Source organism: Mesoplodon densirostris, chromosome 7, assembly GCF_025265405.1.
Source record: "Mesoplodon densirostris isolate mMesDen1 chromosome 7, mMesDen1 primary haplotype, whole genome shotgun sequence".
NCBI lineage: Eukaryota > Metazoa > Chordata > Mammalia > Artiodactyla > Ziphiidae > Mesoplodon > Mesoplodon densirostris.
In genome coordinates, this window is record NC_082667.1 from 24,229,012 (window position 1) to 24,245,399 (window position 16,388).

Sequence of the window (16,388 nt, forward strand, 5' to 3'; positions counted from 1 at the left end):
ATTAGGTACTGCCAACAGGTGCTGGCGTTACAGTAGCGAGCCAGACTGACAAAGTCTGGTTCTCATGAAGTTTAATTTCTAGTAATTTGTTTACTCCCTTATTAGCAACTAATAAGGGAGTAAACAAATTAATAATTTCAGATAGTGGAAAGCACTATGAAGAAAACAAAGCAGGATGCTGAGATAGAAAATGGTGGGTGCGTGTGTTGGGGGGCAACTCAGGAAGGGGAAGCTATCAGGGTCTACTGCTCAGAGTTGATAAGTATTAAATGAGATAATGGATACAAAATATTTAGCATACGTACTAACAAGTAATGAGCACTCCACCAAAATTCCATTGTTTTTATATTACTTCCTCCTGAGGTCAGCTGCCCCTCTTTCACCTCGCAGTGGCCGAGCCCCTACTACACGCCGGGGAGGGGCATGCAGAGGGGAATCAGACAGGAGCTCACAGTCTGGCTAAGAATATAGCCTATGTGCTATGAGCAAAGGAAGAAGTGGTAAATTCCACCTATGGAGTCAGAAAAGACTATCACTTAATGCTGACAGATGGACTGGTATTTTCCAGGAAGACTACAGGACCAGAGGAAAAGCATGCCAGGTGGAAGGAAGAGCTTGAAAAAACTCGAAGATGAGAAAATAGCCTGGCATGTGCAGAGAGCCGTGGAAAACTCAGGCTGAAGCGTGAGAGGGCACACTGAGAGAAGAAGTATCTCATCAGCAGCTCCTAAAGCTCATCTCCATGGGTCATGCTTAAAGTGTCTCCTGAGAAGATGGGGTCGGGGGGATGTGGATGGGAAAGAACAGGAGATGAGAAGCGTGGCGGGGCTCCATACGGCATCTACCACATGGCTAACACTCCATAATGTGAATAAGGGCTATGCTGAAAGTGCTCCGTCTGAGGTCTGTGTGACGCTACCCAAGGCGGCACAAACAGATGTTTCAAGGGGGGAAACCAAATTCCCAGTGGTAACTCAAAATAAATCCTGTGTCAGGGGAAGGCAGGCGTCAGGCTGCTCAAATGTGACTACACCATCAGCACAAGTCTGAGATTCAGCCTAGAAGAGGAATGCAAGTGCCAGCGTATGATGCTGGGGGTCTGGAGTGAACGGACTCTTGCTCCCAAGCAGAGCCAAGGACTCCCTCTTTGCCAAAGCCAGACTCACTTGTCCAAGAGTCTAAGGCCCAGGCTGGGGACATGAGAGGGCCCTGTAATAGGGAAACAGGAAACTACAAGGAGGTTTCTTGTGCCAAGTTAATAACTCAGGCATCTCTGCCAGCACATTTTCCCTGAGATGAGTGTAACTGCAGAGGAGATGTTTGTGTAAGGGAACCATTCAGATAGAGCCCCGGTTCCCTGTCTGTTTACTACTCTGTCCTATCCCTGCCCTTGCAGTAAATGCTCTTGTCATGAGTCTCCCCAGGAAAGGGGAAGAAATTAAGGAAGCCATCTCCACCCTCAATATTCCGAAAGCTTATAATACAGCCAACAGGTCTGGACTGTAGGAATCTGCCCCTGCTGGGAGGAAGGCTGCTTAATGCAGACAGCCAAAGAGATGAATATCACATCCACTGTGCATTCAGCCAGTCTTACCAGAGGCTCTCCTTGGACTCCAGGTTAGTGCTGTCAGATGAGACAGGGCACTAGTCTGGCCAGAAGAGAGGAAGATGACCCCAAACACATGAATACACCAAGCGGGAGAGCCAAAGCAAAGTGAGAAAAGAGGAACTGAACACTACAGGTCTACATCCTTTTGCATGCCATTGCCCAATCACAAGACTGAACAAAGCCCACTGCTCTGACTCAAAGGGCTGCACTAGGCAATGGAGGAAATCATATATACCCAACATGGCATCATGCAGAAAGCAGTCCAGCCTTTGTCACATTCAAAAGATCTCTGCCTAAGTCAGTGAGTCTAAAGACCGTATCAAAGTCGTCCCTTTAGTCTAAGGTACTGCACTTTTGGCTTAGCCCCCAGAGTTAAAAATCACTAGATATTACAAGACAAGAGTAGGCCATGGGATCACCATAAGCCACTTGAGCACAGATGAGTTTCTGGGTGAGTCAGCTGTCATCTCAGAAGCTGATGGGTTAAGATGGATGGTTAAGTTTTGCTGGGGAAAAAGAAGTAATACTCTTTAAAGGACCAGGACTAGGGTATAAGTACAGGATAATGAGGGAAGCAGATAAAGTTTATTAAAGACACATTCTTCCTTCCTCCTAGGTTTTCCTGAAGCCAGCTCCGCTGTGACACTCCAATGACATAATCCTACCACTTCAGACCTGTTTCATGCATCTGCAGAAGAACCTGTTTATGGCTCAGTCTCAACATAAATCAGATGTCATTAAGATTTATCTATAATACCCGGAAAGCGACTGTTCTCAGCTGGCTCAGTTATAGGGCTCAGCCAGAGCAGACAATCCAAACACCCCACCAGGCACCAGGGGGATGTTCCCCTTGGTATCGAGTAAAGCCCAGTCACCCTCTAGGCCTGCGCAGTTGAGGGGTGTCTGCCAGCAATCTAGATGGCTCCCTGCTGCCAGACTCTCAACCCCGGCTTTCAGACTGAGAGGTGCAGGAAGGGCACAGAGAAACCAAGGTTTGCATCCAGTCCTTCCACTTATTACCTGGGTCCCCCTGGACAAAACTTACTCCACCGGGCCTCAGTTTCCTCATCTGTAAAACAGGGTCCATGGCTCACAGGTTCTTCATGAATGTAAGAGCATATGGCACATGGTAAATGCTCATCAAGGGACCGCTCTTGTCATGAAATGGTGTGCAAGACAGTGCCTGCACGTACCCAACCTTCCCCGCATGTGGCTCGGTTCCCTTCTTCTTGCCTGGATTAGATCCTCTCTCAGGCTCCACATTCAAAGTCCCAATTAGAATTAAAGTTTATACACAACAGTAAGCATATCAGGTGGCTCTTCTACATCAGCATGAGAAGTTAACAAAAGTGCATTTTCTTTTCCCACCCACTCCCCCGCTCACTACTTAAAACACGGCACAGGGTCCTCACCCAGCCCAGCACAGATGGGTCGTAGGGGCAGGGGGCGGGGGCGGGGAATGACAAAAAAATAAATATTTCAGCTCACCACTTTGGGGAAAAGATGCGAGAATTCCTTTAGGGGTTGTTTTTAAATTAAAAAACATTTGCTGTGAGACTATAAAGCCACTCCCCCCTAAAAGTTATTTTTAGGGCCCTTGGCTGAAATCTATACCAAAGGAAAAAAAAAGAAGTTAGAAAAGAAGATGATGATTCTGTATATAAGAGTTTAAGAAAAGCCTATGGAACTACCTGTTTTATGTTCAGCTGGAAAGAGAAAGCTCTATTCCTTCTCAAAGTGCTTCTCCAATCTCTCTGAAGTCTGAGTTCTTTTTTATTTCACCAGCTTCACTCATCTATCACTGTCATATCACATTGTGTAATTTAAGGTATATAATGTGATGATCTGATACATGTGTATATTGTGAAATGTCTACCACAATAAGGTTAGTTAACATATCCTTCACCTCACATTAATTACCATTTTGTTATTGTTGTTACGATCTAAGTCTGATTTCTGCTCAGAGCCTGGTGGGATGAAGGATTCTGGTGGGTACTCAGATGCCTCTTCTTGCCCACTGATGAGGATGGGCTCTGAAAATGGGGTTAGATGTGGGGACCAAGGCCGGAACCACTGGTCTATAAGAAAGACAACATGATCACCCACTCAACTCTTACTCATTTTAAATGGCATGAATGGTCACAGTGTGGCTGTAAAGGGCACTCTTGCTAGGGGTCAAAATGAGACTCTCAGATGAGGCCTAGCACAAGAATGTAAAAATCGTCTGGAGGAGGAAAGTAGAGTAACTCCATGAATCTGACATAACTCCATACCAGAGGCTTTCTTTTTTCTCTTTCATTCCAACTCCCCCCTCCCCTCTCCTCTGGTAAAGAACAGTAATAGCATTGAAATCCACAGATAATCCTTAAATCTCTGTGGCAGCTCCACTTCTAAACTCCCCCTTGACACTGACGGTTTTAACAGCTGCTAACAAGTCATAACAAGGACCTCTCTTGCTCCAGCCTGGAATATCGATATCCCTTCTCTTTCCCTACTCAAATCATACCAGCCTTCAAGTCTACGTCTTTCATGAGGGTGTGATGACCCTCCAGCCTACAGAGACTACTCATCATTCCCCCTCGGACTCTCAAGAGTCTGGGTCCTGCCTGTAGGGCCCAGGGGAACTTAGCGATTATAGTGTTCATGGGGGAGTGGTAGAAATGCAGGATCCGGAGGGCTGGTGAGGCCAGGTGAGACAGAAGCAACCTCATTAAGAGAATATGCATGGAAACTGCCATGGAGGCAAGGCTAGAGGGGCACAGTGGCAGCTGGAGCAGTGAGCCACGTCCGTAAACAGGATCATTCATTACAAAGTCCAACCTTCAGAAGGCCCAGGAAAGCTAGGAAGTAGAATGCAAGGTGGGCAGGACTGAAGCATTCAGGAAGGAGGTTGTGAACACGATGGGCACTGGAAGGTGGTTCTGGCTGTGTGGCTCGGGGCAAAGCACCTGAAAGGTTCAAGAAAGTCACACAAGGCTGGGCACGAAGCACTTCATGTGAAATCCATTTCCCTGGCATTGATCCCCGCCACCACAGGCATCTCTTGTGGTGCTGTTAACGTGGTGTGAGGCTTGCCTTTTTCTCCTCTGGACAGCGAGCAGCCCCTCAAAGGCATGTACCGCGACTTATCACAACTCAGATTAGCAGTTTTGTGTCTAAGACTTGTGAAATGAAGATAAGGACTTTGCATTTTTCCTCCATTTCCTGTACGTCAATCACCTTCCCCTTGGTGAAGACAGTCGGAATTAGAAGGTTAAAAAAAGTGGGAGGCAGTCTAGACGCCCTGGGGTGGGGGTCAGGCCATGGGATACTGGCTGGCGGGCTCCAGTGTAGGCAGGATACTCCTAAGGGCACTGCCCGCCTCTCACAGTGATAACACAGACACCGCAGAAATGTACTTCAAGCTGCCCTGTGTTCATTATCTTTGCTTTCATTTTGTTTTGGGTTGGTGTTGTTTAAGAATGTGGAAGTTTACCCGTCCCATAATCCTCTACTGATTATACTTCCAGACTGGATAGAGGTGGCAAAAGGTGTGAGAGGAATCTTTGGAGCCACTCCAGCTGCCTGCCAGTTGCTCTGGGACCCGTCATCTCTGCTTTGCTGGAGCACAGCCTGGCTCCCTCCTCTAGTCCCCACTGCTTTCCCAGAGGTCAGCCACAAGTTCACATCAAGCAACAAGCAGGGATTACAAACTGTGTGCCTGCTGGGAATATCTTTCTAGTGTCAAGCAACCATTAAAAGCACTTAAGGAGATCACAAGAGGGAGATGCGAGAATACTTTGGGGAGGTATAGTTATAGGGAGGGCAGAAGGGAAGCATCAGCCCACCTCCTGCCTTGGAGGGAAAAACAGGCCATAAAAAGCAAAATTGGTTCTAAACAATGGGGCTTCCTTAGGAAAACTACAGAACATTGTATCTTTCAACCACTCTCCTGCTGGGGCCAAAACACTTCAGGGTGCCTGGGAAACCTTTTGCTAATAAGGAGTAAAATGACATTTTAAGCAACTATGTATTTTTTAAAAACTATTCAATGAGCATGTATTATAATATGTACTAACATAGAGTCTCTCATCCAATTTGGACTGCATCTTTGTGAAGAAGACACGATGATTCCCCATTTTACAGATGTGGAAACTGAGGTTCAGAGAGGTCAGTGGCTCGACCATGTTTGGAGTTCAGGTTTGTCTGATTGCAAAGCCAATATTCTTCCAACCAAAAAAAAAAACGTTGGGCTGTGACTCCTTCCCAGGTCTGCATCATTCTGACCTACCTGTTGTTACGCCTGGATTAACTAGGTACTAGCATGGGTGGTCTGTAGAGCACAGTGGGCTTTCCTGTCCACAGATTAAAGGAAGAGTAAACCTATCTGTCTTAAGTGGGCTAACTGAGTCTCTGTGATTGAATCTTTCTTCAATCTCTGGGTGCCAATAACCATCTAAAAGGGAAGGACTGGTTCTGAGATAAGCAGATAATGTAACCTTGGGAAAGTCACTTTCTTCTCTGAGTTTAGTATCCTCATCTGTAAAATGGGTCTAATAAAACCTATGTAATACTAAATAAGACACCTTATTAAAATCCTTAATATTATATCTGGCACAAGGTAAATACTTTATAAATGACAGCTATTATTGTAATTTCTGTTTTATTTCAGATCAACAGTTTTGGAAAATACACAGGTTTAGCATCAATTTGTTCCCATTCAGTAGATGCTGTTTATTGTTAAATTTTTTTTTTAAATCTTGAGTTTGTTTCATACCTAAGAACAACTATAACAAGAATGGCAGTGGAAGCACAGACAACTTGAGTTGAAGAAAGAGAGACATACTGTCTCTGGAGCTGGTCCTTTCCCTTTCTGTTCAGTCATCTTAGAGCAGACTATAAGCACAGGTATTTAGAGACTAGAAACTTTTGCTATATACACATATGGCAGGAACCTTGAGCACTTTAGGAGGGGAAAGACATGTGTAGGATGAATTCATGCAAATGGCTTTGCTTCTAATTATATAGTCCCCTGAAGGCACATTTGCTAGAGGAACTCTCTTAAGGTGGGCAGCTCCTGCAGCGGGGGCAGTTCAAGCTGGTTCCCTGGCTTGCCAGCCATCTTAATCGAGCAGGGAGCAGCGAACTGAAGGAGAATCAGGCTGGCACTGTGTCCTCGCCCTTGCTCCTCACTCTGACTCCAACAGGGGCACAAAGACCCAGAGGTTCTTGGTGGGTTTTAATCTCCTGTACTCAAAGCTGCTCTGGTGGTAAACTGCATCTTCTTCTGCTCTCTGTCCATGGAAACCTGAAGCCACTGCTGCAGGAGACAGCTTCTATCTGCATCCTCATTTCTGCACCCCCTTCAGAAAGGCTTTCTAGGTTTGAAGCAAGACTAAACCCTGCCCCAGGGCAAAAGTAAACTGTGCTTCAAATCACTGCCCCCGAGGAAATGGTAAACAATTTTTCTCTTACTGTTTTACTGCTTTTCTTTTAGAGGATACAGCAAGCCATTCCAGTCATTTGAATTTGCAAGAATGGAGAATTTGGGACTCAGAGATTCAACTCACAGCTAGATTCTTTTGCATTTTAACTAATCCCCCAAACAGTATATTTGCTTCTACAGAACTTCCTGTAAAATAGTAGGCTTTTCAGTATAGGACAAGTGCCAGTAGCTTTTTGGCATGAAGGAAGGAAAGAACAATAACTTCTTTAAGGTTATTGCACTGGTCTTAACTGGGCTTATATCTGTATGTAGATTTGGGGAAACTAGTTCTCTCAAGTCTGTCTTTCAGGTATTGACAGAAGAGTCAGGTGATGCAGTATGTAAAACTTAAGCCTCCAGAGACTCAGAGGCAACAGAGAAGGACAGACATTGAAATTCCACAGCCTAGGTTTTTTGCTTTTTTTTGTTTTGTTTTGTTTTGTTTTTTGCAGTACGCGGGCCTCTCACTGCTGTGGCCTCTCCCGTTGCGGAGCACAGGCTCCGGACGCACAGGCTCAGCAGCCATGGCTCACGGGCCCAGCCGCTCCGCGGCATGTGGAATCTTCCCGGACCAGGGCACGAACCCGTATCCCCTGCATCGTTAGGCGGTCTCTCAACCATTGCGCCACCAGGGAAGCCCCACAGCCTAGTTTTTTGATAGAGATTTTCAGCAATAAAAAGCTGGTGAGATTTAAGATTACTTAGAGACCTAGAAAGACATTTTGCTCTCCCCCAAGCGAAATTTTAGTCTTGCTTGCCGTTTTTTGTTAAAAGCAAAACCAAACATTTCCAGACCCCCGAAGGGATTGCATACTGCAAAAGCACACACGCACACACCCATACCCATTCTAAATTCAGATTGCAACCTCTACTCCTTTATTTAATTGCCTTGCAATCACTGAGTCAGTAATCCTAAACTGAGTAGCCAATTTTTATTAATGGGCAACTCCTGCATATCTAAAAGACTTAGCTGGAATTGGTGAGGTATAAAAATGTAGGATTTTACAGAAATTTAGGATACTCCTACATTCTGTAAACCACCACATCACCTTCTTTTAATTTCTAGAACCTTCGAATGAGGACTCACAATACTGGGCCTCACAGGTTATCTTCCAGGTACCCTTTAAGGGCTGAGATCCCAAGCCTTGGAAAGGATATGTTTGTCATAGATATATCTAAAAAGATATCACCCCAAGAACCCCCTGCAGGCTGCAGTCTAAATGTCTGGCACCTTACGGCCCACATATTGTTTCAGACATAGAGGAGGCCGTTGCTCGCATAGCTGAATACCCCAGACTCTCTGCACGAAGAGGCTACATTCTGCCACAATCTGGCATTTCAGACTCTGTGACTATTTACCATCCCTCTACTTCACAGACAGACTCTCATCATAAAGATCAGGTCACATAACTAACCCCAAACTGAGCACATTCTGCTCCCTGATTGGCCTGTCTCACTATCTACCCTCTAAGTCAAAAAGTCTGTGACCGTGTGTGGCCGACTGATGGGGTGATTTGCTGGTACCAAGCGTATCAACCTTGCTGGCTGTGCACATGAAGGCAAGAAGATCTTGGGGTACCCCCAAACCTGGTTCCCTCAATCAGGAAGGCTTTCCCTCCGCCCCTCTAACAACATCTGACTGTAATTTGTGCCCATTAAGTAGGCCCTTCCATTCCTAAGGAAACCTGCTTGCGCAGGTTTGCTGATGTGCACAGCACATTACTTCCAACGTGCCCTTCCAGGAAAGGGCCTGACTCCCACTTCTGGTGCACAATTCATTCTGACCCAAACCTCCTCTCTGCTGCATGAATGCAAAAACATATGCACACACACAGGGCACCCCTCATTTTCTCTGGAGTAATGGGAGCCTGGGCAATACTTTAAGTATTCATTTACCCACATAAGTTAGAATGGAGCATTGAAAACACCAGTGACATCTACACAGATACAAAATGTATTCATTATGGTCAGTGCTATTACAATGACAGGAAATGCATTCCTAATGGCAGGACGTTTGAAATAATGTGTTGCTGGATTCTGTGTCCATAAAAGCAATAATGAAGAAACAGGAGTGGGTCAAATAAAAGGAGTAAGAGGGGCACGGGGGATGAGGTCTGGGCAATGTCAGTGAGATGGCACATCCACTGGATTCACGGGAAGAGAGTGAGGATAGTTTAAAGGTAGGAGGGGCGAGAAGGGCACCCGGCTGACATTCTGGAGAACTGAGGCTTGCATCCTGGCTCTGCTATATGCCAGCTGTGTGATCCTGGGCAAGTCATGTCAATATCCCCTGAGTTACGTCAATAGCCAGACTGCTCACTTTTAAAAGGAGGAGAGCTACCTCACAGGACTGCATGAGGAGGACACGAGAGAGCATATGTCAAGTGCTCAGCTACTCTGGTGGGTAATAAGCATGTGATCAACATCAGCTCTCCTTTTTCTTCTGGCTGTCACGAAATAAATGCACAGCTCTGTGATTTCAGGCATCATCTAGCTCTCTGAATCTCCAAATCCAAGTTTCTTCTTCTGCAAAGTGGAGCTAAGAACACCTGCTCTCCCTACTGTGCGAGCTTATTATGAAGAGCAAGTGAAATGGAATGTCTGGCATATACTATTGATTGGCTGACTCAGTCATTCTCAACTCACTCCCCCTGCTGCGTTCTATTCTGGAGCGTGGAAGGGTCAAATATGTGCCTACCGAGCCTGTACTGCAGTGGGGGATGGGGACATGGATGGAGCCCAGTTCAAGCCTGACACAGAAGCATAGTAAGTCTTCCGGTGGTGGGCAGGGGCTGTGTGCTGGGAAAGCGTTTACTTCTCTGATTAATACAGACATGGCCCTTCTTTTGACCCCTTCTCCACGCTTGAACATGGATGTGACACCCAAAGCTGCAGCCCTTTTTCAATCATAAGGCAACAAGCACGAAGGAGAAGCCCAGGGAGTCTCAGAGGCACGTGGCAGTACTGACGTCATTAGCCACTGAACCAAAGCCAGCAGTCACCTCCCTCCACACTTATTATGTGAAACAAGTAAACCTTTGTTTGCTTAAGCTACTGATACCAGAGTTCTCTCTTACTCAAAGCTGAGCACAATTCCAATACAGTGCATTAAGCACTCCGGAGAATTAAAAGCCCCATATACATAAAGTACACGATCTTCCCTCTGCCAAGAAGTTCATTCCCTTGGACCCGTCTGGCTAATTGATATATATCCTTTAAGCATAGGTTTAGTAGTATCTCTTCTAGGAAGCTTTCCAAGACCCTATCCCTCACATTTTCCCCACCCTTTGGACTTCTCAAAGCATTCCATAACACCCCTATCAGTGCACGTTACACTGCTTTGTAATGATCCATTTACTTGTCTCTTTGCTCCACCAGTTGCTTAAAATGCCTCAACAGCAAGGATTCCTATTTTAGCCATTTAAAAAATTTCGTAGCACTTGTCATAATACCTGGCACACAGTGGATAACTCATTAAGGATCTGTTGAAATACTGAATAAAACAACGAAAGAATGACCTGAAAGGGCAGGAGGTAAATGATAGCCTGTGTAGCCTTAGTATCCATTCATATTTTTCAAACACTGCAAGTAGCTTTCTAATTCCTATTATTACTTTCAGGGTATCTAGGCTGGGGAAGCATAGGTCTATTCAGTGATTTGCCGTTTTCAGTCATTCCGCTTGAGCCTTATTTGAGTTCGTGACATTCCCTCATTCCAGCCTCCTAAATTATTTTCTGCTGTGTATTTATTGAGTCCATACTTATCTACACAAAACTAATTTTATTTCCTTCCTTGTTGTTTTAGAATTTACCCTTGTGATAACCAAAGACATCCTGGGAATAAATGTTATTTGGCACCAAAATAAATGTTCACACCGTCCAGCAGCTCCCTTCCGAGGTGTCTTGAGTTCTGTCTGTGTGACTGGAGCTTCCGGAGGCGTCCTGCTATCTCTGCCATATCCGTGTCCTTACCATCCTGAATGCACAGTGTGCAGGTCCTCAGGCTGAGCCTAAAGGATGTGGTTCTCCAGCAGGAAACAGATGTAAACTCTCGTGTCCCCTCTCTTCAAATAAAGCCAGCTTGTCTCCATTACTTGTATAGACCACAGCCTTCTTGAAGTAACATTACTAATCCCATTGCAAAATATCCAGAAAAATGAAATATTATGATTCAGATTATAAATCAGAAACATGTTCTATTATTAGGCACATTACATTAAAAAAAAATCTAAAAGGTGAAGTGGTCTCCCTGTGACAGTCACCAGTGGCCAGCCTCAAGTCTGAACTCCCGTTCCCTTTGCCTCTAATGCTCATCATGCCCATTTTTGCTTGGCTGGCCCCTTTGTTCAGTCTGGTTTCAGCTCAAAAGTGACCTCCTTTGCCCTTCTTTGAACACCTTATCTGTAGCAGCTTCTTCTCCCCAGCTCCCTTCTATGGAGCCACCCTGTTTCATTTCCTTTCTAACACTGCTATCTGAAATTATTTCATTTAGTGGTTTACTAGTTTTTTGTCTATCTCTTCCCACTTGAATTAAATTCCACCAGAGAAGGGATCTCATCTGTCTTGTTCGCCCTGTATCCTCAGCAACAAGAGCTGTGTGTGGCATAATATAGGTGCTTAAAAAACTGTGTTGAAAATGAGTAAGAAGAAAATGGACAGTGTGTATTCACTCAGTGAATCCATTTTGTTGCCCTTTACTTGAGTTTCCCTTTGGGAGTGAGGATGAAGATGAGGTTGAGGGCCATCATGAATCCTTGGAGGTGGTGAGGTTAGCTTTGGGAGGCTATGTGGAGTTACGGGAAGAGCGAGAGTTCTGGTTCTGCCACTTTACTACTTGGCACATGTCCCTTACTCCCTCTGAGCTTCAGTTTTGTCATCTGAATTGTTTCAGAAGATCAGTGTAACAATTAAATGAGACAGCGATGTCACATAGTAAATAAGTTAGTTCCCCTGCCTGTCCCTTAAGGCTGTACAAAGAGGAAGTAGTCCAGGAGCCCAGGGAAAGTGGTCTAATGCTTTTTCCCATTCCAGCAGTCACCTTAGCAACCGCGACGATTCTTCACGGAGACAACGTCAACCTGCTGTATCACGGAGGTTAGCCCACAGGCCAATTTTGAAGTCCTGAGTATATTCTCAAAACACTGAGCATGAGTCTACTTTGAAAGATTATTAGAAATGTATTCCTCTCCTCTCAACCTTACACCAACTTACATTAAACTGAGGCTGATGTTATTTCATAGAGGTAAGCTTATCAATCTGGTTTAAAGACCTCTGGGTACGGATCCTGCCACAACGTGCGCTTCTTGTAGTCTCATCAAAATCAGACATTCAGGGCTTCCCTGGGGGCGCAGTGGTTGAGAGTCCGCCTGCCGATGCAGGGGACACGGGTTCGTGCCCCGGTCCAGGAGGATCCCACATGCTGCGGAGCGGCTGGGCCCGTGAGCCATGGCCGCTGAGCCTGCGCGTCCGGAGCCTGTGCCCCGCAACGGGAGAGGCCACAACAGTGAGAGACCCACATACCATGAAAAAAAAAAAAAAATCAGACATTCAAAGCCATCAAAATTTTGTGGTCTCCAGGCCTGCTAGAGACACTTCTGGTGACATCTTCTTTGATAGATATTTACTTGTTTGAACACATTTAATTCCTTACACTCAATTTATTCTACCCATTCATTTGTTAATTCAACATGCATGAACTGAGTGCCAACTGCATGTTTAGCCCTAGTAGTAAGAGTTACTATATCCTAGCAGTTACTAAATGCTAAACACTGTGCCAAACCCCTTATGAGCATGAGGTCATTCAATCTTCACTTCACCCCACGGGCATTATGATTATCCCCATTTTACAGACAAGAGAGCTAAACTGAGGAGTTTACATCAGTTGCTTATGTGGACAATTAATGGTGGCTAGTACTTTAACCTAGGTCTTTCTGACACCAACCCCATTCTGTTTCACAATACTCTAGAAAGCAGGTCTTGAAAATGCACTTGGTACTTATCAGGGTCCTAGATACATTCATGAATTAAAAAGAAACAAGGCTAGACTACATAACTTTCTCACAGTAGGCACTCCATCTTATTCTTCTTTGCATTCCCACCCCCTTAAACAATGAGAATGTGGCTCCTGTCTGCAAAGATGTAGTAGAGCCAAATAGACAAGTGTGCATGAAAGACCTTAAGAAGAAGCCCAAGACACAAAACTGTACAGGGTACAAAATGTGTGAGTGATTATAGCTAGAGAATGGGTTTTACTCTATAACCAAGCAACAAAATGAGGAGACTGGATTAGCCTGGGCATTAGAGACTCAAATGCTTACAGGGGCCTAGTAGGTAATATGAATGAATGAAGTGAATAAATTGGGCCAGGTGGAGTCTGGTAAATTGCAAAGTACATACCCCATCTAAGGAGCCAGCTGGTCAATGTCATGGGTAAATATAGATCCAGTATTGCCAGAAATTTTGAATTTCCAAAAGAAGCTGAAAAAAATCTGCTTTTTGATGTGAAATCTTTCAATTTTTAAATGCTGGTCAGTAATTCATAAATTGAAAAAATTACTTTATGAGGCAAACAAAACATATCCTTAGGCTAGAGTTGGCTGATGACCCATCAGTTTGTGGTTTTTGAATTAGACTATATTTCATAACCTTTTCATCACCAAGGATCCCCACGTACCCTCCAAAGGCTTCAGAATTTGAAACTCTAACATACAACATTTTTGAATATTTAATTAGTTTTCTTGCGCGAATTAAATAATCAATAACTGACAGATTAGGTCACCATGGGGGGAAAACAGCTAACATAACTCTGCCCTGTTGCAGTTAAATGTAAGATTTCCCACTACAAGTTTTGAAATATTGAAAATAGTTCATAGACTTTTATTTCTATCTTCATAGATCCTTCTGGGGTCTGAAGAGCCCAGTTAGAAATTAAACATGTAGATTTCTAAGATCTGGTGACAGTGAGGCATAGTGGGAAAACGTGGGAACTGGAGTCAAACAGACTTGGGTTGAATCCTAGCTCTTCAACTTAGTAGCTGAGTGAAGGTCAATAAATTATTCAGCATCTTTTACTTATGTGCAAAATGGGAATAATTTGTGATCCATGTTTTTCTCTTACCATCACCATCTAATTAAAAGAAGCAGCCCAGGTAACAGCCCACTTAATACCATTATGATGATTAAAACAGTTCCAGCTCACAAATGAACAAGACAAAAGGTCATCTGTCATGAACAGGAGCTATGATGACATGCACACTGATGGAGGAGCAGCACACCTATGACCTTCTATTACACCTTCATCCAAGGAACTCCAAGTGCTTGATGACAGCCCGAAATTAGAGCTGGAGAACCAGAAACTTGGTGTGTTTATGAGTCTTGCCTAAAGTCGTGCCCTGCCTTAGGTGAGCAGATGCCAGAGGGTCTACGCCTTAGTACCTCTTGCTAAATAACAAAAAAACTGCATCTTTGTTGCCACCACTAACATATGTATTAATAACTGAACTCATCACTATAGTGCTTTATTATTCACAAAATCATTCAACACACATTTATCCTGTGCTCCTCACAAGCACCCAGGCTGTGGAGGCACACGTCAGCCCCATTCTGTGGATGAGAAAACAGGTTCTAAGAAGTTGGAACTAGTTTATGGACACCAAATTAGCAAGAGGCGGAAGTAACTCCAGTGACTTCAAATTCATGGTTTTTCTCATTAACCCGACCTGTAAGAGGCCACAGCAAATGAGAAACAGGGGTGCTGTTAGGAGCCACGTGCTAGCTGAGTGAGCACTATTCTGTTTATCTGTGAAATGCTAGGTGTATAAGAAATGGAGCTTGTTCTGGGATGGACAAGAGATACAGGCACTTAGGGGCACTCTGTTGTCTAACTATAAAAAACTGTGTTAAGAAAAACTAAATTGTCATCTTAGATTACACACTAGCTTGCCTCTGTAGGGTTGCAGAGCAGAATAGTGTTCAATTGTGCTTACCTTTTCCAATTTACCCTCCTGGCCTGCCCCCACCTGGGAGAAGAGAAGCCCTACAAACCACATGACTCCTCGGCCTCCCTGCCCCCCAACCTTTCCTACAGTAACTGACTAGACAGGCATGACCACCTAACTCAAGGGTAGCTAATTAATAGACATGAATTGGCTATATTTTCTCTTGGGACTGTGGTGAGGCAATGTTGAATCCTGCATCAGAAAACTGCTATATAGCAGGGGCCAAGGTGCTGCCAGGACAAGCTGAAATTATAAGGAAAGCAAACAGAGGATGCTGCTCTGTGGGGCGGAGAGTAAAGCAGGAAGGAGAAAGAGACAAAGAAAGAACAGAGACTGAGAGAGCAACTTCTGGTCTTAACCAATTCCCACGCCTATGCCCATCAGGTACAGAAATGCTTCCTTTGATTGGGTCCTGTGAAATGCACCATGTCCTTTCCATACCCCTCTGTGTTATCTGAGCTAGCGTGGGTGGATTTCTGTTCCTTACAATCAAATAGTCTCTGATTAATACAATAAGAAACAGGAGCCATAGTGACATCACAGAACAACTAAAAGAGTAAGAAATGACTAAAAAAACTTAAATCTTTCTTTTAGATCATACAGAAAGAGAAGGAGAATGAATGAATGAATGAGTCTTCAAAGTTGAATAGACTAAATTATGGCTGCCTCAAAATACTCCAAGTTTATTTCCATTATATCTATACTCTTTTTAGATATCTATACTCTTTTTAGAACGAAAAGGATTAAGTGTTGGCAAAGCTCTCTTCTTATAAAATAAAGCACAATGCTGAGGACTTAAACAGTGATACAGTACATACTTTCACCTCGCGAAGCGAACCATAGTTCAAAATTCCCTTGTTGCTCACAGAGCGTACAATTATGATGTCCATTCTCCACCTGTCATCAATCAACTTACTGTTGTATAGCTCTGTTCAGGGCACTGGTTCAAAGGGGTCAACAACTGTGAAATCTTCTCTGATTCCCTAGGAAGAATTAGTCACTTTTTATTCTGCTTCCCATTGCACTTAACACATCTCTCTATGTGGGTTCTCATACTGGTATATTGTAATTCTTTGCTCATTTCTCAATCGGACTACAAGTGCTTTGAGGGCAGGGCCCATGGCTCATTCTTTAACCCTGTTGTGCCTCGCACAGTGTCTGACTTAAAAGCTGGTGGAATAAATCAGGGCTCATTAACTTTGCCTCATGGGAGACTTCCTGGAAACAGTAATTAAGATTAAAAATTTTTTGTAACAAATCAACTGGGGTTACAACTATGCACACAAATTGTGTTTAACCATTTCAAATGAGCTAGCCTA

At 44.2% G+C, this 16,388-nt stretch overlaps 1 protein-coding gene across 3 annotated transcripts in view; it reads right to left on the bottom strand.

The window, feature by feature from the left end:
• The window catches only part of TRIM44 (tripartite motif containing 44), a 119,923-nt gene that overhangs the window by 22,059 nt on the left and 81,476 nt on the right, over positions 1-16,388 (bottom strand). Inside the window, exon 5 of one of the 3 annotated variants that reach the window (XM_060103230.1) lies at positions 15,748-16,052. The exons of the other annotated variants lie outside the window; for them this stretch is intronic. Within the exon in view, the coding sequence (XP_059959213.1) occupies positions 15,977-16,052 (76 nt within the window). The 3' untranslated portion in view covers positions 15,748-15,976. Of the gene's footprint in view, positions 1-15,747; positions 16,053-16,388 lie in introns of those variants that run through there. 3 annotated transcript variants of the gene reach the window in all.